At 47.1% G+C, this 22,227-nt stretch overlaps 1 protein-coding gene across 2 annotated transcripts in view; it reads left to right on the top strand.

Annotated features, from left to right (window-relative positions):
* LOC135387008 (uncharacterized) overlaps nucleotides 1-22,227 on the top strand; it is a 304,499-nt gene that overhangs the window by 118,571 nt on the left and 163,701 nt on the right. For both annotated transcript variants that reach the window (XM_064616448.1, XM_064616447.1), the window contains exons 8-9: nucleotides 5,411-5,436; nucleotides 13,158-13,205. In XM_064616448.1, coding sequence (XP_064472518.1) covers nucleotides 5,411-5,436; nucleotides 13,158-13,205 — 74 coding nt within the window. The remainder of the gene's footprint in view (nucleotides 1-5,410; nucleotides 5,437-13,157; nucleotides 13,206-22,227) is intronic.

The following is a 22,227-nucleotide window of genomic DNA, read 5'->3' as shown; positions in this document are numbered from 1 at the left end:
TCGTGGAAGACCTGTGACTCGAAGTTACGACCCTGGTCCGAGTGTAGTTGCATGGGAGCCCCGAAACGGGCTACCCATTCGGTCACTAACGCTTCCGTCACTGTAACCGCCTCTTGGTTCGGGAGTGCGTACGCCTCGGGCCACTTAGTGAAGTAGTCCATGACAACAATACTATCGATAGTATCGATAGTTTCTAGACACTACCATTTTTTTTTAAAGACACTTGTAGTATTGATAGTCGATATATCCATGGTTTACATTCGTATTCCGTACATGAGGAGAGCGTGTTTCCCTTTTCAAGCCAAGCATGTGATATTCGGCAGTGTGCGCTCGCCGTACACCACGCGGATCGACATTGCACCATTAAAACTGTTCAAAATGCGGTATGTGCGACCATGTTATAATAAATAATTCTTCACGTGCGAATTGTTTGTTTTCCTACTGACTGTTTTTGTTCCGTCGCACAGTAGTTTGTGTTTAAGCCAAGTGATACCCGATTACGTCACAGTAGCCAAGCTGAAGAAATGAACAGTATCTGAACAAAGCATCTGAGGTATCTTTATCTTCTCATTCGTCGATCCGAATAAGATGATAAGCCAATGATACAGGGAAAAAGACTTGTTGACGGCTAGTCTTATGCACTTTTCGCTCTTGTCTTCGTTTTCCCCTTTTCGTCTGAAGCGTAGTTTCCTTGATTCAGATGGGTATGGTAAGACATGCTTCAGAAGCGTCGTCAGTGACCAAAGTGGCACTTTGGGACTGTTGCTCATAGAATAACATAGCGCTATGTTATTAGCACTATGCTAGTTAGCATGATGATTTAATATGAACAGTATATGTAGCTTTAAGAAAAGATTACGATACGTCAAGTAATGCATTTACTGCTAGCTTTGATAATGTCCCTTTGATTCCAACTGTTATCAAAGCAGCATGGAATTTGTAATGAGCATTATGATTTGATATGATTTAAAGTATTGGAAGTATTTATGTATATTGTGCCCACGAACGACAAAATTCTGGGTTATGGTGCGTAACAACATTATACAGGGTGTTTCACCGAAGGTGATAAGAAATTCAAACTGGCTACGAACTCGCCGGAGGATTGTCGGACTTTCGGCAATTACCTTCTGGAAACTTTTGCCACCATTGAGGAAGGCTTTGGACAATTTTTAATTGGGGAAAATTTATTTTTTTTTCGATGGAACTTTGAAAATTGCCAAGCGACCCTCACTTTTTTTTACAGAAACATTAAGTCCTCCACGGATAGCCACAGACCCAACCAAAACTACGCAAAAGTTCAATTGAAAAAATAAATTTCCCGCAATTAAAAATTGCCTAAAGCTTTCCTCAATGGTGGGAAAAGTTTCCATAAGGTAATTGCCGAAAGTCCGACAATCCTCCGGCGAGTACTTAGCCAGTTAGAATTTTTTATCCCCTTAGGTGAAACACCCTGTAGAATAGTCAGTGCAACAAGTTCATAAGAAGTAAACAATTATTAACAATATATAATTTAAAAAGAGAGAAACGAAAGCTGCTCAAGTGACACCAAACTTTCATACTTTTAATTATATATAACTGTGCTGGGAAATACCGATAGCGACGAGGATATATGTAATAACCAGGGGTGACTTGCTGTCACACGGTAGGCCTTTGTGGTAAGTCTGCGTTCACACAGGCCAACTTTCCGCACCAACTCCCGTCAACGTTTTATGACCAACGTCAAGACTGTGCCGTCTCCGCGTTTACACGTGCCAACTCGGTCATTCCACCCGCGAACAGCCATAGCCTTCTATATACTACATGCGTGCCCAGTGAGGCAGAAGCGGCCCTTCACAGGACCGTATGTGGGGCGCCAGTTTCCTAGGTTCGGAAACACGGACAATCAGAGCAGTGACAACCTTTACGTACCCCGTAAGTGTACGCTGCCGGATGCTCGGTGTATACGTTGGTGTACAATACTTTGCGGACATAAGCGTCCTGCATGTGCGCACGCTGTGCAGGCCAGCCCTCGCTAGCCAGGATTGCTCGATAAGCGAGTGGTTATCGAAAGACGCTGTGCCAGTCAGCTTTGGTACACTCTCTTTTGGTTGTCCTGTCATTTCTAGGAAACTAGCGACACTATCTTGGACGACCAACGTCTGTGTTTCGGAACCATTGGGCAGGCATGGGGGGGGGGGGGTAGCGTATAGGAGACTGTGGAACAACCTTACGGCAATCGGCGCGCGTGCGTGCAAGTCCAACTGCTGGTGCCTTTTTTTTTTCTTTTTCTGTTATTATTCAAAACTAAGTCATTTTATTTCGCCAGAAGATCACCAGTGTCTCCACAAAACGCCTATTGACATGTTTATGTAGCGTTAGTAAAAAAGAAAGCAAAGTTATCAGGTACCCCTGTAGGACTTGAACGATGTAGTACCGCAGGAACGAACTCGCTTCACGCCCTCGAGGGTCACGTGGCAATGCTCCCCGCGTTGATTGTCTAGAACACCACCAACTCTTTAGAGATTTGCGGTCGGCCACCGATCCGGAGCGATGGTCGTGGTTGGTGGTGTCGGCCGACTCGGACCAACTCCAAAGTTGGTCATAGTTGGTGGAGAAAGTTGGCGCCTGTGAACGCAGCCTTAGGTTGGGTGTGTTGTTATTTTGTCTTTCATTTGCTAAGAGACGCTACGATAATTCGTGACTTTACGTGGCGACAGAAGTACGATCATGAAGGATGCCTGCACAACGGTTGGTCTTTGAATTAATTTTGTCCACCTGTTGGTTCTTTAAAGGAGCAATCAGGTAACATTTAACGTGGATCGAGACCCTTTCTCACCTGTCTGGCTGTCCACCAGAACTCAGATTGCAAAATATTTCCGCTCTGCTGTGTATTACAGCTGCGCAATCGAATTTACAAACAAAATCGGAGAAAGCAGCCGCGCGCGGCCGCGCGATCCACGCGTGACGGGAAGAAGCTCCGAGCCTCGCGCAAAACAGATACCTCGGGCTAGCTCTCTAGGTCACCTACCCGTATCATTCTATCGCAGGAACTCATTTTGTTCTTCGGATATCACTTGGCAGCGAAAAAAAGAAATAGGTGTGGTGGACACCTTCGTGCTCCTTTAACGGGCTCAGCACACCGCATTTAACGTGCCTTGCGAATGACGGTGTATCTAAGCTACTTGTTTCCTCTTTGATCAGCGACGAAGAGAAAAAGGTACAAGATTCCGGCAGCTGCCTCTGCGATTGCCCAACGTCCGCCCTGCGAATTGACTATACCAACCACATAGCTGCGAGCGATTGCCAGGTGTTCCTCGTTTGCTGCAGCAGACAGAGCGTTCGATTTTTTTAGCACAGTTTCTTTTTTTTAATGAAACGCTTCAAGTGTAGTAGGTGTGAACATGAAGAAATGCGCATCTTCTAAAAAAAAAAAAAAAGAAACGAATCGAAACCGTAGTCTCTTTATCGTTTCGACGTGTCATGCCGATGTCACGAAAAAAAAAGAAAGAAAGAAATACCCAGCTGATTCTTCGGGTCTTAGAGAGAGGGCCGGCGAGAAGGAGGGTGAGCCGGAGATGGGGCCCAGGTTATATACCATGAAAGCAAGCAATACTTGGGTTATCCAATAGAGAGTGAAAGCGTATTCCCCGCAGGTCTTATCACTGGGGCCCGCAATTTCTCTCTGCGGCCATGCTTCGAGTACACAGCCTGGTGGGCTGTGGAACTGTACCATTGCCCTCGACAACTTTTCCCTGCCGTGTGCTTTGCGCATCGTGTCACTTCGTGTGCATACAGAGTCTTTTTTTTCTTCGATACAGATTTTTTATAAAAAAGTATGAAAGCTATAGACATCCTGGTTTCACTCCTGTAATCTCTGTGCCGGCGGACGTTCTTGGCCATCTGTTGCTCATCCATCGAATGACTATTTACCTAAAAATCGTTAATTAATTTTTAAATTATAAAGCTACAACGTTATCCCAATGAAAACATCTGTTCCTTTCGGTCACCTGATATCGCAGCCATTTTCAGAACAAAAATCCTTTCGATAGATCGTCCGCCAAAAATTCGTGAAGGAACAACGTTTTTTTGTTCGTTATTTTGTTCACCGCGCATCTTCGAAGACGCGTCTTTCCTTCATCCCCAATCTGTGAGGGTGAAGGTGCACAGTGCCGTCTCATGCGTCGAAGATGAGCTTTAACTTGTGGAAACAAACAAAAACAAATGTACCGGGTGACGCTATCGTAACTACCGTTACCTTGGGTTTCATATTCTGTTTTCTTTTAATCTTTCTCCAGAATGGAAGAGGCGATAGTGTACTCTTCCACCCTCTCTAACTTGGGGTGAAGCAAAGACGCGTCTCCGAAGATGCGCATGAACAAAATAAAGAAAAATGGTGGTGGTGTTCCTTCACAATTTTTTTTTGCGGACGATCTACCGAACAAATTTTTTTTGTGAATAATAATAATAATAATTGGGGGTGTACGTCGCGAGACAACTGAGATCATGGGCGACGCCACAGCGGTCGGTCTGTGGATTGCTTTTGCCCACCTTAGGGTTCTTTAACGTGCGATGAAAGCTCACCACACAGCACCCCGTATTTAACGTCCCTCGCGGAAGACTGCGTGTAGCAACTTGTACCATGCCACCAAGTTACTGGAGTCCTCGGCCGGGATCGCACCCGCGATCTCATTTTTATTCTGAAAACGACTACAATATCAGGTGATTGTAAGGAACAGATGTTCTTATTGGGACATCTTGGTGGCTTTTATAATTAAAAAGTTAATCAACGATTTTTAGGTAATTGATCATTCGACGGTTGAGCAACAGATGGCCAAGAACGTCCGCCGGTCTAGAGATGATAGAAGTGAAAACAGGATGTCTAAAGCCCTTATAGCTTTTTGTTTAGTGAAAAATCTGTATCGAAGGAAAAAAGATACCCTGTATATATTCCATCGTGTTCATATTCTATAACCACTTACACAATAACAGGCGTGCAACTTGGTACGGTACAGTACCCCCCCCCCCCCCCCCCCCGTACTGATGAAAAAAAATCTTCTCAACATCATCTATTTGTCACTTGTGAAGGCAAGCCCGAGGATGAGAACCGCCGACATTTCAAACAAAGACTGGAGGAACAATTTGTTCGAAATATCCGCGGCTGTCCCCCACCCCCCCTTACAGGGGTACTTCCCTTCATATTTTCCTTAACGGTAGGCTGCAACCGTACGTTCCATATCGCCTGCGCGTTCTTTTTATTCATAATTCCTTTCAGTGTTGATACCTTGACTCCGAATTTCGTACATTACGTTAATTCTAAAAGATTAAAAGCTAAAGCTGAAAAAAATTGCAGTGTTATCGAAAATAAATTCCGCAAACCGCAGATCCAATTTAAAACGCGTCACACAATTTAATCTCATTATTGCTGTTGCAGCTTTGAGTGAAGTGGTGCCACCGGCGGTAAGTAGTTTTCTTGCTTCAGGCGTCGAACCAGACACATTTACTTACGTCAACAGTTGCCTATACACTCTAAAAACAGAGCTTCACTTAATAGCACGCTGTGCATCAACCATTGCCACGAATGATAGGGTTATTGCTTTTGATCAATGTTTTGAGTTCAATGATTTAATTCGAGCAGAGAGGGAGGCGTACGCCTTTTTGTGGCAATCACCATATATACAAATTGACACAAAAAGGCGTACGCCCCTCTCTCTCTCCCTCTCCTCGAATCAAAAGCGATAACTCTATCATTCGTGGCAATGGTTGGCGCACAGCGTGCTATGCGGTGAAGCGCTGTTTTTAGAGTGTAGCTACCCAATGTTACTTATACTAGTGCTAACGAAATAATACTATTCGTCTTGACAGTGTCGCTCTCAGGTATCTCGGTAACGCTAACTCGTTTCCAAAAATTCAGAACCTTGGAAATCTAGGGGAGTACAGACCCAAGCAGCACACAATATTGGGTCCATATTGGCTGGTCATTGGCGATACGGGGACCAATATGGGACCCGTTTTTTTTGCAAAGATTTTCCCCATATTGGCTGAAAATGGGCAATATGGGCCCCATATTGCCCGGTATGAGCCAATATTGGGAAAATCATGGCAATATGGGCCCCATATTGCCCACTTTGTGCCAATATTGGGAAAATCTGGAGGTATGGGCCCCATATTGCCCGCGTACACCCCATATTGACTGAAATACAGAAAATGGTACGTACCCGTGTTGCACAAATGCCCAAGCAGCACGGTAAGATTGAACGTTGAAGCGTGTGAAATACCCAATTCAGGACCGTTACATCCAACAGCTTCCCGCAGATGATACAGTCAACGTACTTGCAATCCCAATGTAACGTTCTCTAGAATTCGAGAACTCAACATTCCACGCTCTGGAAATTGCCGCCATCTTCCTTGGCGATGCCAATGCCAATCGGTCGATTCGACGGAGAGTGAGCGGGTTGTTTGAACGAAATCACGCGTCCTACAGCTAATGCGCATGCGCGACAGCTCGGATGGACGTTTCATAGGGCTAAGATGTCACTGGTTGCTGTAATGATAACGGAATTGCGGCAGGTCAAGTAAAAAACACAATGTCTGATAGGAAGCGATGGCTCTTCTGTACAATTACGTGCTTTCAAGTTGCTGCAAGCCGTGTGAATTGCTCTGGCGTATGTCAGTCACCGTCACGAAAGTGTTTCGCTCCTTTGTAGTCTCGGAGCTGGCTGGATAATTTTAGTTCACAGAATATTGCAATCTCAATGAAGGCTTCTGATGGATCTTTGGCATTGGCAGTTCCGTGGGAGTGCTTGTGTCCTTCAGCCAGGCAGGCGTAGTTCTTCTTTTTTTTTTTGGGTTTGCTGTGTTTTTCTTTTTTGCAATCATGTGCAACGTGGATCAATTAGATCCGCAGAAATAAAAAAGCAAAAACCAGAGGAAAGTATTATCAATGGTGAATATTATACAGGATAACGCTTTATTATTACAGGAACTCCCAGTTGGTGTTATCACAGAAACATTGGCAATATTGGCGCAAAATGGGCTTGCCGATATGGGCAGCCCATATTGGTCCAGTATTGGCAGCCCACATTGGGCCAATATTGGCAATCTTGGCAACCCATATGTGTCCAATATTGGCGTGCTGCTTGGGGAGTGGCCTAGCCGAGGGGTGGGGGAAGGTACGGGGTTCCCGATTGCCGTTATTTTGGTTGTGCATTTCGGTGGGGGGGGGGGGGCGGGAATGAAACCCTCTTCCCCTAGAAAGTTCCTGTTGAACCAGTCCCGCATTATTTATCTGGCTACGCTACTTGGGAGTAAAGCACTTGTCCACACAGTTACGTCCTATGGCATCCGTGACATGGCGCAGCACTCAAATATAGAATGCTTCTGACATATTTTGATACGGGGGCTCATGACAACGGACATAACTTTAACTCGTCACTTATTTTACAGAAACATCAAATGACCCAGCTGTTAAATGACATAACATATATCTCATTAAAGGACCTAATTGGCATATCTACTCAAATATAGGGAAAGCAATTGCTTCGTTCTTACCAGTTCTGATTGTTTAGAGTCCACTGTGTGAAAAATCTGACAAGACTCCATCACGAATTGTAATCGTCCTTCAGAATAATTTGGTGGACCATCAAGCCAGCTTGACGGCCCATTAGGTACTCCTAGTGGTCCGACAGGACTGTTAATGATTCGAGGTGGACTTAAGGGCCCCACAAGAAGGCCTGACGGTACAACAGCGCCCCTGGCGGTCCCTCGAAGGGTATCAAGAGTCCCTCATCTGGGCTTAGTTGTCCCAGAGGAGAACCCGATGGTCCGTCAGTGAGGCTTGGCGGTCCAGCAGATGACGCCTCAAAGTGGATCAGGAGCCCCTAATGGAATGGAGATACGGAATAGCTTAAAATCGCTAAAAACTTCAATGCAAGGGAACACTAAACGACAGGACTGCAAAAGACAAGATGGTAACCGCGTTCTGTCCTGTCCTAGTCTTGTCCTTTAATGTTTATTTGTACTGGATGTTCTACCGATTATAAGAAGTGGACAACGAACTATCCCGCATTCTCACAGTATTTAATATGGCAGTTCGCACTGTTTTGTCAGGCCGATAGACAACCGAAGGTCGGGCGACTCGGAATATTCCAAAATTTCCTTTAGGCTCATTCAGGCTCAAACGTCCGATGTCCGACCATCTGCGATTTCGACGAAATTTTTTTGTTGGCGTTCCACTTGATGCGCACAAGGCAAATGCAATATTTCGGTCCCAAAGCCTAACCGCTTCTCCGCTAGGTGGCTCTAAACTACCGCGCAATGCGCGAAACCTCGCTCAATTTGCGCGGCTCTTGGGTGCCAACCCTTCAACGGATCGGGAAAATTTTGACGGGACGCGCTTCGAGAAGCGTATGCCTATTTGCGAGCTGGTTTCTAGCGAGTTTGAACATAAAACAGAAAACAAGAGCGACTGCCAATGTTGCACAAAACCTGCGCTGTTGATGTTTTTTTTTTGACATGTTACGTATCACAGATCCCTTTTTTTTCATGTAGTCCCCACGATGTAGACATTATCTAAAAAAACTTTCAGTTCTATAGGTATAGCCATTTTTTAAATAAGAAATCCCTTTTTTTTTTTAATTTTTCATTTCAGGTAGCGACGACGAAAAAGTAAACTGCCGGACGGCCTAGACCCTCAAGCTTGGTATCAAAGTGTACGTCAATGCCTCTAGTTTGCGTGAGTCAAATATTTCGAGGGTCTTTTTCCTTTTTAGGAATATAATTTTTTTTTTGAAGTAGAGCGGTGTAGGAGCCACGCCGAACGGGAGGTTTCCGGGATCCGGTCGCTCCTTTCCCCCAGAACACAAGGCTGTCCCACGCTTCAGATGTGATATAGGTGCATGTGAATAAAAGAAAAGTGAAGGGACAGATGTCGCCTTTGAACGTGCTGAACGCCGACTTCGTGGCATGGTGCAAGCTATGGCCACGCCAAGGTCAGTCATGCGGACACCTAAGTCTGAGGTGCTGTGCAGTCCGATTTTTTCACTTCACGACGGAAAGTGCATGGGTCAGTAGCCGCCGCGAAGATCTGGAAGATGAGAATACTGATATTGCGCAAACATGCTTATATGCAAAAAGAAGTGAAAGCCCGTCTACAGCATAACCAGTATTCAGCTTCAAAGCTTTAACGAGGAACAGCAGTCTCGATCTCGGCGCAGCCCAGCAACCGTCAACGGCATATGTGGGTACCACTACTATTACATCTACACTAGTAAGTATCCATTTGCAATATCGCCCAGAAACTGCGCGGATCGCTTTGCAAATCACAAAAAGAGAGTCCGGGACACAAAGAGCATTTCCGTCAGCTTGGCCCAAAGGTTGACGTCAATTGGCCTCACACCTGGAGACAACCTCTGCAAGACTTGTTAAAAGCCATGCATGAATGTGCAGCAGCTTCCCAGTAGAAGAACCGCAAAAACTTCGCGAACCTCTGCTACCATAAAGAGGACTTCGGTGTCACTGCCGCTTGCATCTTCTTCGCCACCTCTCACGAGAAGGGACCTTGCAGTACGATAGGGGGAACGGTATAAAGACTCTCCGCGAAAGCCAGCCTGTAACGACCGCATGAAAATGAGATCCTGTGTCCGCAAGATCTATTTCCGTGGGCTGAAGAACATCTGCATAACATACATCCAATATGGGTGCCAAAACGAAAAGTTTATTGTTTTCTTACGAACAAACAAACACACAAAGGTTTGCTAAGAAGACATACACGGAGAACGGTTTCGGCAAGCTGTCGCCACAGTGCGCAAACAAACATTATGGTCCCTATTAGACTACCACAATTCCCATCGCTAACATCAATGTCCAACAAAGCCGATGTTTTACGCGTTTTCTGGTAACGTGTCAACTAAATTGTTGTTCATTGTGAAATGCAAACTTGCAGTGAAACTTTCCACGGAAACGCAAAATACAAACACCGCTTTGCCAATTAGCTAGAGACACAATATTGAGTATGCGATCCGCTGGTTGTCGTGCGTGCTGTGTCGGACTCCATGTTTTCCATAGCTTTAGGGAAGTCTCTTGCCACTTGTTATTTTGTATATGCGTTTTTCATTAAAGTGTATATAACACTCAGCAGTTAAGAGCTGTGGGGCGAAAGGAGCGCCCGGACCCCGGAAACCTCGCGCGCAGCCTGGCCCCTAGACCGCTCTGCTTAAACAAATTGTATGTTCCTAACGAGGAAAAACACCCTCGATATATTTTATTCCTGCAAACTAGACGCATTCGTCTACACTTTGATACCACGATTGAGGTTGTAGACCGTAAGGCAGTGCCGTGCCGGCAGTTTGCCGTCTCTACTTGGGCATTTTTGCGAAAAAAAAAACACTGACATTTTCGAATTTTTATTTCAAGAACGGCCGCACCTAGGGGCTTGAAATTTCTTTGGCGTAATGTCCACGTTGTAGGAATTAAGTGAAAAAAAAATCATTTGGATATGTGATACATAACGTGGCATAAAAAATCATCAATATTGCAGGTTTTATGGAACTTGCGCAGTCGTTCTCCTGTGTTGTCTTAAGTTCAAAATCGCTAGAAACATGCTCCAATGTAGACATGCCCTTCTCGAAGCGCATCTCATTAAAATTTTCGCGATCCCTTGAAGGGTTGGCACTCAAGAGACGTGCTAAGGGAGCGAGGTTTCGCGCACAGCGCGGAAGTTCGGAGCCACCTAGCGGAGAAGCGGTTAGCTTTGGGACCGCAATATTTTGCATTTGTCTTCTGCGCGTGATGTGGAACAAAAAAAAAAAAAAGAACGAAAGAAAGATTCGTCGATATCCCAGATGGTCGATCCACGGACATCGGACGTTTGAGCTGGAATGAGCCTTTATGATTCAGTTTAATATTGTTCGTGATATGTGACCCCCATAACGCTGTCGGGTTAGCGGTCAAACTGAAGGTGCCACCGTGTCAGAATGTAAAGTCTTTTGAGCTTCGCGTTACGCACGCCGCCTACAACAGGCCACGTTCCATTCGTAATTAGGATAAGCATATATTGAACAATTGGGAGTTTCATAGATGGACGTCCCTCGCCGTGTATCCGCCGGATGTCGCGTGTCGGTAGTTTCAAAAATTCTGTAAGCTCTCTGAAGTGCCTGACCATATGTTGCGAGCGAGAAAGAAACGCGCGATTGCACGGCGGAAGTTCGATTTTGAATTTACCTACAGAAATGAACGATGAAAGATGAAAGTCACTGAAAAGGTTACCCAGCTGTAGGACTCGAACCCACATCTTCTCGATTGCCGGTCCAGGGCTCTACGAATTGAGCTAAGCTAACACGCCTTCTCAGCGACTTCGAGGGTGCGTCATGTATGCTGTTCCAGCCTCAGAACATCAGTTCTTTCATTACCTACAGAATGTCGCAAAACAAAAGCAGCAAGAAACGCAGACGGTGTGTTAGTCTTGAGTTAACACTCCAACCAATTCCTCACTTCAGTGTTGCTTGTATGAGTAGATGGATTCGCCGATGCTCGAAGACAAGCAGTTTATAGCATGTGTCCTACCTGTCGTAGGAAGCGAATGGACACCGCCTTTCTAAGTGAGCTCTTTGTACTTCAGTTATGGAGAGCTTTTATATTGTTGTCTGCTTTTGAAAACGCCACGCGCATTGTCCATTATTAAAAGTTCAAGGAAACAAAAACAAAACAAGAACAGAAGGAGGAGGAAATAAAACGTGTGGTTTAAAAAAAGGCAGAAGGCCCGAAATGCACTCAAAACTGCTTCGGACAACTTGATACATATAGTAATCTTGCACAAATTAGTATGGACAGTTTCATATGCATTGCGAAATAATTATGGGTCTTGTGGGCAGCTCAAAGTATCGTGTTTCCCTGACACGGAAGCCACGCTTTCGGTAATTTTCGCTGGGAACGGCAAATTCCGGACAAACGGTGGTGGACTGTACTTCTCCGTTGAGTCAGACGTACGACGATTATTCTTCAAGGCTAGTTATGTAGATAAAAGGTCTGCCAGCTCTGCATGGATTCATAAGCCAGCCTCAAGAGCCTCAGTCCAGTCTCAGAATCATTATATTCCATCATAAGCCATGCAGTAGCTGTGCACATGTCGCAAGTAGCAGAAAGGTGTAACCAGAGGAGTTAATTCTGTTTCGGTGTTAATTTTCGCTTTTTCGCATTGCAATGACTGATGGCAAAGCGTACATGCGCGAGAGTGACAGTTTATTATGAGGACTGCCCCCAGACGTGGTAATCTCGATTCAACGTTAGCAGGTGACAGGTCCTCTTAGACAGCTATCCCGCAATTGCCTCAGAGTTGCTCCGAAGACCTCCTTACCTCGCACAATTTTGTTATGCAGTGCTTCACACATCGGAATTTCCAAAACGTGTTGATATCCGATTTCTATTCCTGCGTCGAGTTATTCGCACCAATAAGTAGAGCTGGTTAAGTGAATAAGTAGCAAGCTTTAAAGCAGCAATGAGGTGACAATTAACATGGCTCGAAGTCCTGCCTCGTATGTCAAGCTGTCCACCGGGAGTCACCATGCAAAATATTTTCACTCTGCGATGCGTTATAGCTATGGAATCGAATTTACAAAAAGCAGTCGGAGAAAGCAGTCGCGGACGGCCGACACGATGCGCTCGTGATGTATTAAAGGCCCCATGCCTTGTTTCTTTGTTTTCCTTGACAGTTGACCTGCAGCTTATGCATGCTTGAGCTGTGCCGCTGTACGTCACTGGTCACGTGATGGGAGTAGCATACGTCGCGGCGTCCTCTCGTTCTGCGAAGCCCTCCCCTTCGCTCTGTATGTCACATGCGCTCACTGTTCCTTCGCAGGAGCTCATTGTATTCGTAGGAGAACACTCTGCCCCGAAAGCGAAACAAATTTCGGGGGTCACCTCAGTGCTCCTGTAATAACCAACTTTAACTAACCTTCGAGGATCGCTAGAAGCATTGTATGTCTCTTCACAGGATGTTTCACATGTAGACCTTGCAGGTGGTTTTCTTTTTGTTTCGCTGTTGCTGTACATCATCGTCAAATATGTGTAACTCAAATATGTGTAGCTCCTTTCAAAGAATTGCCAAACGAATTCATCTCATGACTAGGGAGACGGGCATGAGTCAGCTACGTTTCGCTTTAATGGAGCTTCAACTTTCCTCGCAGACATCTCTTCCAGCTGTAGAAAAGGCTGCAGCAGCGGTGGACACAGCGGTGAGAGCTCTATCGCTTTGCCTGTTTGATGGTTCTGTGTCGTTGCAGTGTCGTTCGTCTGCATCATAGCTATAGAATGGCAGACTTCAGCGCGAAAAGCTGATGGGGCGTACAAACGAGCCGGACGCCCCATATGTTTGTCGGTTGCGCGAACGTGTCGTACGGGAACAACTCCACGTGTCAGACGACGTAGGCTTACGCTGGCGCACATAATTTATTATTCCTTGTGTTCCAACCCCGTCGCGAGCAGGCGAGGGTGTCGTTAACGGGAACGACAGCGCTCGGTCTTGTTCCCCGGGGGGGACGTTATCGAGCTATTTTGCGTGGACTTTGTCCATAGCAGTCAGGTTGTCTCCAATATTTTGATTTAAACTCCAGATTTCTCGAGATAGTTTTTCGCGTGGTTGGGCGAGCGTGGTTGGGCGACTGTGCATGACAGCCATGGCAAAAAGAGGTTACGTAAACAAATAGCGCAAGCATGTACAGCGTACGCAGACGCATATGAAATTGCACATACGGCTCTCGTCAAAGTTAACTTGAACACCGATCCAGCCTGCGGAGTGGGAAGGAACCACCCTGGCAGCACCTAGGAAGGAAACAACGCCTTCATAACGAGGCTCACCCCTCTAGCTGTAAATAGGTGGCCAAAACATCTCCCGCCGTTATTTGTACTAAGCACCACTAGGGTCCCCATACCAGAATGGCTTCGAGTTAAGTCTGATGCGAGCTGTACATCTTACTTACTAACACTCAATACACCGGTATCCAATGCGAACCTTCAGATAATATTAAAATCCGGGCGGGTTGGTGGGACATTCTAAAACCGATAAAATCCCCCGTGTGAGGGAAAAAACTAAGGGGACGACAAACGAGACGACACAAAGCACTGACAGCCAAGCAATGAGCGTTTATTCGTGTGAACATGCAAGTTTATAACCATTCCAGGTTGTTCGGCAGGAGGAGGGAGCAAGCGGGTTTGACGTGTTATAAACGTACATGTTTACACGAATAAAAATGTTTGGTTGGCAGTCACTGCGTTCTGTCGTCTCGTTTTTGACCCTTTAGCTTTTTTTTTTTTATTACACTGGAGGTTTTACCGATTTTAGAACCCTGAGATACTTCGTGACAGCCGTGTATTCGGAATGGCAATCTAGCGGGGAACAGTGTACAAAAATTTGCACGGGGGTCCATCTTAGCACCATTAACAGTTACGTTGTAACAGCTTTATATATCGTTGCTGACATGTCCGCCATGTAAGCTATGAGCAGGACCCGGAATTTTGAGGCATTTGCCTAAAAATGACTAGAAACTCCGAAATGCGACGTTTTCGGGGACGCCTACCTTTTTAGCGACTCTGTTGTGAAGTGTAGAGGGTCATCAGTTGTAAGATTGAGAATTTGGAGCCACAGAAGAAAGACACCTTCTTTACATTATGAGCCGTGTTTATTTTAACGTCCGCTTCCTTCAGGACCCCAGTCCAGACTACCCCATCGGTACGCGCAAACTGAGTGTCAGGTTACAGCGCGTCCGGGAGCCAGACCACGCATGCCAGGCGACCCCGCGTGTTCGAAGAAATTTACTGCGCCGCGGGTTCACGTGATCGGTCTTGCACGGTGTGTGTCTGAAGATGTGGGGGCCGCGAAGGAAGTTCGTTGTTGTTGGCTGATAAAGAAGGGGATTTGTCATTATGCTTGACGCTGTGTTTGAAGCAAAGAAGTCAGAAGCTTTGGACAGGAACTTTCTCAAGGTGAATCAAAAAGCCTTCAAGGATGCTAAGCGAAGAGCCTTAGAATTGTGCTCCGGCCTTCAGCTCGGAGCGTTGACGAAGAATATTAGAAAAACTAAGGAAATGTTTCTTGGCGTGTTTTTCGCTGCTAAGACACACAAGGTCGATGCCCCTTTGAGGGTCATTGTTACAGAGAAGGGGACTTGGCAGAAGATTGTGAGTGGTTTCCTTCAGAAGCACTTGACTGTTGTCTCTTTTGAGGATCCCTTTGTGATTCGTAACTCCCTGGCCGTGAAGACTGCTTGGCATCAGAGGACCGGGGTGTAGAAAGAATGTTTTCGGTGGACGTTGAGGACTTGTTCTATTCGGTTCCGCACCCAAAACTCTTCAGGACGGTACGGAACCGCATCGAGAACAGGGGGCTTGTGAGGTTTCAGAATGCATCTGGTGTTTCGGTCAGTGGGTTTTTGGAACTGCTTAAGTACTATCTCTCTTCAACCTTGATTTGGGATGAGCAGGAGTGCTATTTACAAAGGAAAGGTATTTGCATTGGGTCGTCCGTGGCACCAATATTGTGTCACCTTTTTTTTTTGTCAGATATGGATACGAACATTATGCCCATTCTAGAATGTATGTGTGTTACAAAGTGTGTTCAGGTATGTTGACGATTTTCTAGTATTTTACAAACACGCTCAGGGGATTGATGAGTGCGAGTTTGTGTCAGGGGTGCTTGATGTTTTCCATGAGCATGGTGGTGGTCTTGGCTTTACACATGAGCTCACAAAAGATAACACCTTGCAGTATCTTAAACTGAAGGTGGAGAGCGCTATCCATCACGTCTGCTGGACCTTTTTTCCGAGGTCAGTAAAGCAACTCCTACCACACGATTCATCCAACTCGAAGGTTGTAAAAAGGGCTAACGGAACGACCGCAATTAGATCAGCAGTGGAGCGTTCATGTAACGACACAGTTAGAGCGGCTTTGGAGGGTCAGTACCTACGGTTAGTTGACGCGGGGTATTCTGATCATATCATCACGATCATTGCTGAGAGACTAGAGAGTTTTAGTAGATCGTACGCAAAGGCGATAGCGTACGCAACGGATAGCGTTGGTGGTTCTGCGCACTGCGCGAAGCTCTCTTTCTGTTATGGGCGTGTGCAGAACCATCAACGCTATCCCTTACGTACGCAAAGGCGATAGCGTACGATGTACTAAAACTCTCTACTGATGGCTTCGGTACTGCCAAAACGGGATACGGTGCGGCAAAGGCCTCCAGGTAGACCAGTCATTTTGCCATATGTCCATCAACTTTCCCACAATATCAAGAAGGTAGCGAATAGGTTCCAAGTGCCTACGGTCCTTTCGCCCCTCACAAGGTAGGTGGTCTTTGTGGCATGGTCAAAAAGGCTAAACGGGGGGATTCATGTGAAATTGCACATTCCCAGCAATTCGTGCCTTGTTCGTCTGGTGTTGTATACAGCATCTCATGTAGTAGAGTTTACATTGGCCAGACGGGCAGGTGCCTAAATATTAGACTCCGTGAACACTCCTACAGCCTCAGAAATGTGCCTTCGGGCAATTTGGCGTACCACTGCGATAGATGTGGTTGGGTTCCGGATTTTCGGGGCACCGCTGTCCTAGGGAGAGTCAGAGAGCCCGGGAGATAATGGAAGCCCATCGCATACTTTTGGCGGGGGAAGGCAAGTGTGTTATTCAACCATCTATTGCACTGTCTGATAAAGAACTTGCCTTCCTAAATACATAATTCACGCACCTTATTATCTACTGAGAGTCATGCGTCCATCAGCATGTATTAAGCTTCGTAACTCGGCACGTGTCGCCTGATACCGGTTGTGTATTTATGCATTCTTTTCCTGCAATACATTTCAGTTGTGAGTGACGCTTGTGTTTGTGTGCTCCCTTCAGTCCTTGTCTTTCGCGTCCAAAAAAAATTTTGCAGTATGCTGTCTCACCAACTAGCCCCTTTCTGCGCTTGTTTAGGCTTCATCGCAGAAAGCGTGTTTTGGTGCTCGTGTGCTTTGCGGACGAAATTCTTAAGGCTCATTCACACATGCGTTTCAAAAAGCGGCGCCGCCACAGCGTTCGCGGCGCCGCTGAGAGGGGCCGGTCACACATAGCCGAGCCGCCATCCTGAAAACGCGCTTCCTTGTTGTTGCTACGTCAAGATCGTACCGACACTTCCAGCTCTCTTCCTCAAAATTTACATTGTGAAGCATGTAATCCATTTTATAATTATCGTGAAGCATTTCTGCTGGAATCATCAATCGTTGGAACGGCAGACGTGACACAATAGCAGAGAAAGAACGGCAGAAGAAGCGAGACACATGTTTACCTACCGACGACCAACACACGGTCACACACAAGTCGTATTTATTTTCGTCGATTCCGTGGTTTGCGCAAATTCCCAGCTTATCTTCGATACCTCAGACACCAAACGACTATTGGTGACAAGGAATTTACTCATGCGGTAGCACCAAACACACACACACACGCACAAATGACAAAAGATCCCAGCGCGGTATCGGGAGGCCCGCCGTTGCCCGCCGGCGCCAAAAGGAATCCACCTCTATCCCTCCGAGCGATCCGATTGGCTGGATGAAAAGCGTTCGCGGTTCTGCCCTCCGAAGCTGCAGCACAGAGCGGTTCTCGAAAAGCGACTGGAAACGCTCCGCGGCTCGCGTTTCGCGGCGCCGCGAACGCGAAACGCGTTCAAAAACGCATGTGTGAATCCAGCTTTAGACGGTGTGTGGTGTCGGCGTCGTCGGAGCGAGAAAGTGAATTGCACCGGACGATTTGACAGTGAAGCCTGGTCCGCACTATTGTGTTTAATACGACCGCCCGTTAGCGTTTCTGTGTGACAGACGCATGGGTTTCCAATTCACGTCCATAATTTTGCGATGCTGCGTTACGATAAACAGTGTGCAGCCCACTATATGAAGGGAAGTGAAAGAAATAAGAGTGCATGGCAACATGGTTACTGGGGCAACAACCGGTATTTCTTGTGTGGCTCCGTTGAAAAATTGAACTCGGCGAACGTATGCGTCCGTCGCTTTCGAAGGGCCAGACTTGCGTCGATTAGCAGACGTACGCAACGCTGACGGACACATTGAGACGCAATAGTGCGGACCAGGCTTTAGAGCAAGCACTAAACAAAACATCATAGAAAACAAGGCGTGTGCGTAGAAGACAAGCGAAGACTAGGAGAAGTATATTGCACGGTCCCACATTTTCTGACCAACGTTTTAGGCCATATCATACCGACGCGCGTAATTTCGTCACTCTTCTCGCTTATCCTAGACCGCTCAGCAACAAATAGAGCAGACGACGTTATGGCTGCATCCGTTATTGACGTCTGATTGGTGCGACGATTCTACGAGTGACATAACAAGGGATAGAGGCTACTAGACGCGGCACTTCTAGTCGTCCGTATTCGAAAAAAAGTTTTTGTGTGTGTACGTGTTAACGCTGCACCCCTTCCGAAGGAGAAATATTGAACAAGAACTTGTAAATAGAATCACGAAGCGTAGAAGAAGAATATTACCTATTATACTCCAAACTCAGAGGCGCTAGACAGGAGTTCTCACCTCTTTTAAGGGGTGTTTTGTGTATTAGTAGCATGGCCATTGGTCTTTGTGTCACGCGCCCTGGCCACCTCGCGCAGCGCGTGCTTTAGGATTCATTATTCCTGTAACGTTAGAACAATAAAACGCAACATGACATTGGCGTCGAGATTGTGGATTTAGACCTAACGACGGAAGGGAGCGTCAACGTATTCGAAGCGTTTGGTCTTTAAGGTCTCCTTCAGCATGGCAGAAACCAGAATCATTGCCACTACCGGCCGGATAGAACCCTTCGACAAAGCTGGCCGACGTATGCTGAACGACTGGAGCAGTACTTCGCGGCCAGTGAAGTGGACGAACAGAAGACGAATACCAACATTAGAAGATGGGTTCCTGTTGGAGCAGCGCTTAGTGTGCAACTGCCGCGGTCAGCTGGGAAACAGCTGATTTCCAGCTGAAGAATGCAGCACGTCACGCGGCTCGTTGCCCATCTTCTGTAACGTCTTCGTCAACCACTACATCCCTCCCTCCTAACGTTGTGAATTTGAAGCGCGCGGGAGGTCTCCGACGACGCGCTGGATAGCTTCTGGAAGGGACAGGGGGGCCTACGATCAGGAGACGCCACGGACGGTGACGCAGAGAGGTCATCGTGAGGAAGTACCTCAGTCGGGTGCCGAGGGCTGAAGGCAAGACGCACTGGGAGATCTAGTCGACCAGTTGGAGAACGGGTTGTGCCCTCGACATCAGCATTTGGCACATCGTCCGCAGAGATTTCTCTTCAGGTGGGGGCGCTTCTTACCTTCCACGTCCACGTCGTATGTAACATTGCCTATGCGTTCCAAGACGACGCCACTGATCCAGTGATGTTTTTGTGTCGGATCCTCTACCCAGACCTTTTCCATGAAATTCCTGGTAGACTTGTTCTGTGTGAGCGGCATGACGACGTCGCCACTTTCGCGCCGGAATGGTCGAACCAGGTCTAGGGTCATCCTGAAGAGTCTCTTGTTCAGCAGCTCTCAGGGTGACTTGCCGGTCGACACATGGGGGGTCGCTCTCTATTTCGCGAGAAACGTCCTCCTCCTCCTTCCCAGCTTGAGTACGACGTAAGGCTTGCTTCAGGGACGAAGTTTTCAGCTTGTCCGTTGGACTTTGGGTGATAGGGTGGTGTGAGAATGTGACGGATTCCACGGAGCTCCAAGAAGGATTTGAAATCAGCTCTGGCGAACTGTGGGCCATTATCGGTCACCAACTGCTCAGGGGTACCCTGCCGAAGGAAGATTTCATGGAAGGCCTTCATGGTATCGGTCACAGTCTGACGGCGTACTTGGACGACTTCCGGCCACTCGCTGTGAGCATCTATAACCACTAGGAAGTGTTTCTTGTCGTACTCCGCAAAATCGGCATGCCGTTTCGTCCAAGGATGTTCTGGGCGTTCCCAACGGTGTAGGGGAACTGGTTGAAGGTCATCTGCGGCTGAGGCACAAGAATCGCAACTTTTAATTCTGGCTTCGATGTCGTTGTCCAATCCAGGCCATGAAACATACAATCTAGCGCGCATCTTCATTTTGGTGAGTCCTAGATGGCCTTCGTGCAGCACATCCAAGATACGCTTGCGGTACCTAGGTGGAATGACCGTACGCATTCCCAGTAAAATGCAGCCGTGAGAAATCGACCGATAATGGCCCACAGTTCACCAGTACTGATTTCAAATCCTTCTTGGAGCTCCGTGGAATCCGTCACATTCTCACACCACCCTATCACACCAAGTCCAACGGACAAGCTGAAAACTTCGTAAGGTCCCTGAAGCAAGCGTTACGTCGTGCTCAAGCTGGGAAGGAGGAGGAGCCTGTTGGAACGTTTCTCGCGAAATAGAGAGCGACCCCCCATGTGTCGACCGGCAAGTCACCTTGCGAGCTGCTAAACAAGAGACCCTTCAAGATGACCCTAGACCTGGTTCGACCATTCCGGCGCGAAAGTGACGACGTCGTCATACCACTCACACAGAACAAGCCTACCAGGAATTCCCAAGTCGCGGAAAAGGTCTGGGTAAAGGATCCGACACAAAAACATCACTGGATCAAGGGCGTCGTCTTGGAACGCATAAGCAATGTTATATACGACGTGGACGTGGAAGGTAAGAAGCGCCGCCGTGTTCACGCCGACCACCTGAAGAGAAGAATCTCTGCGAACGATGTGCCAAATGCTGATGTCGAGAGCACAAGCCGTTCTCCAGCTGGTTGACTAGATCTCCCAGTGGTCTTGCCTTCAGCCCTCGGCACCCGACAGAGGTACTTCCTCACGATGACCTCTCTGCGTCGTCGTCCGTGGCGTCTCCTGATCGTCGGGCCCCTGTCCGTACCAGAAGCTATCCTGCGCGTCGTCGGAGACCTCCCGAACGCTTCAAATTCACAACGATAGGAGGGAGGGACGTAGTGGATAACGACGACGTTGCAGAAGACGGGCAACGAGACGCGTGACGTGCTGGCAATCAGCTGTTTCCCAGCTGACCGCGGCAGTCACACATTAAACGCTGCTTCAACAGGAACCCATGTTGGTTTTCGTTAGACTATCAGGTAGCCGCCTTCCTTACGCTAATAGGAGGCCGCAGCTACATGTAGCTGAAGAGCCCTGCTGCTCCACACCCTCCTTCAAGTAAGACGTACGCCATACTTCTAAAGCGCGTGGCAAACCACTTGGCCCCGAAATCCCTCGTGATTGCTAAGCGATTCCAATTCCACAAGTGAAATTAAAATGGAAAATAATCTGTATACTTCAGTTCGTGGCAGAACTAGAGAAACTGGCACAGACGTGCGAATTCCGTACACACGTGAATGAGGCACCTGGGAATCTCCTTGTTTGTGGGCTGACCAGCGATGCTATACAAAAGGGACTTCTGTCCAAGGCAGATTTAACTTTCAAGAAACCCCTCAAATTGCCGTTGCTATGGAAACTGCGTCCACGAACGCCATAGTACGGGAGATAGCGGCGAAGTGCAGAAGTTTGGGGATTTTGATCAAAAATGTGTTCATTGCGGTTATACTAACCACGAGTCAAGAAACTGTCGTATGAAGATAGTAGTCCGCAGGTGCTGTGGCAATAGGGGTCACATCGAAAGGATTTGTCACTCCAAGAAGGGACGAACTAAAAAGCCGACGTCGGCAAGCTACCGTATGAAAGAGGTTGACCTCAACAATGAAGTCGAACATTTCGCTTTAGCGACAGGCAGAAATGACCTGCTTATGGTCACTCTCAACGTGGAAGAGACCCAACTTCGAATGGAAGTTGACACTGGAGCTGCAGTGTCCATTTTGCCTTCTGATACGTATATCATAAACGTATCGCAAACATTCTTCTGCAGCCTAGCTCTGTGCTGCTACGGACTTTCTCAGGGGAAAAGATAAAGCTTTTGGGGAAAGTGAAAGTAAACGTGTCGCATGACAATGAAAGCTATCGGATGAAAATGCAAGTTCTAGCACAAAATGGACCACCTTTACTTTGGTCGCGAGTGGTTGGGAAGTATCAACCTCGACTGGACGAGCATTAAAGCACTGAGGAAATCACATGACGATAATGCAGTCAAGATGGAAGCCTTAATATAACAGTACCAAACGGTGTTCTCGGATGAACTGGGATGCGTAAAAGGCTTTGAGACTAGGTTGCAACTCAAAGAGGGAACCATGCCAAAGATCCTGAAAGCGAGACAAGTGGTGCACGC

This window comes from Ornithodoros turicata, chromosome 3 (assembly GCF_037126465.1).
Source record: "Ornithodoros turicata isolate Travis chromosome 3, ASM3712646v1, whole genome shotgun sequence".
Taxonomy (NCBI): Eukaryota; Metazoa; Arthropoda; class Arachnida; order Ixodida; family Argasidae; genus Ornithodoros; species Ornithodoros turicata.
Note: the sequence above shows the minus strand (reverse complement) of the source record. Positions and strands in the feature narration are given on the sequence as shown.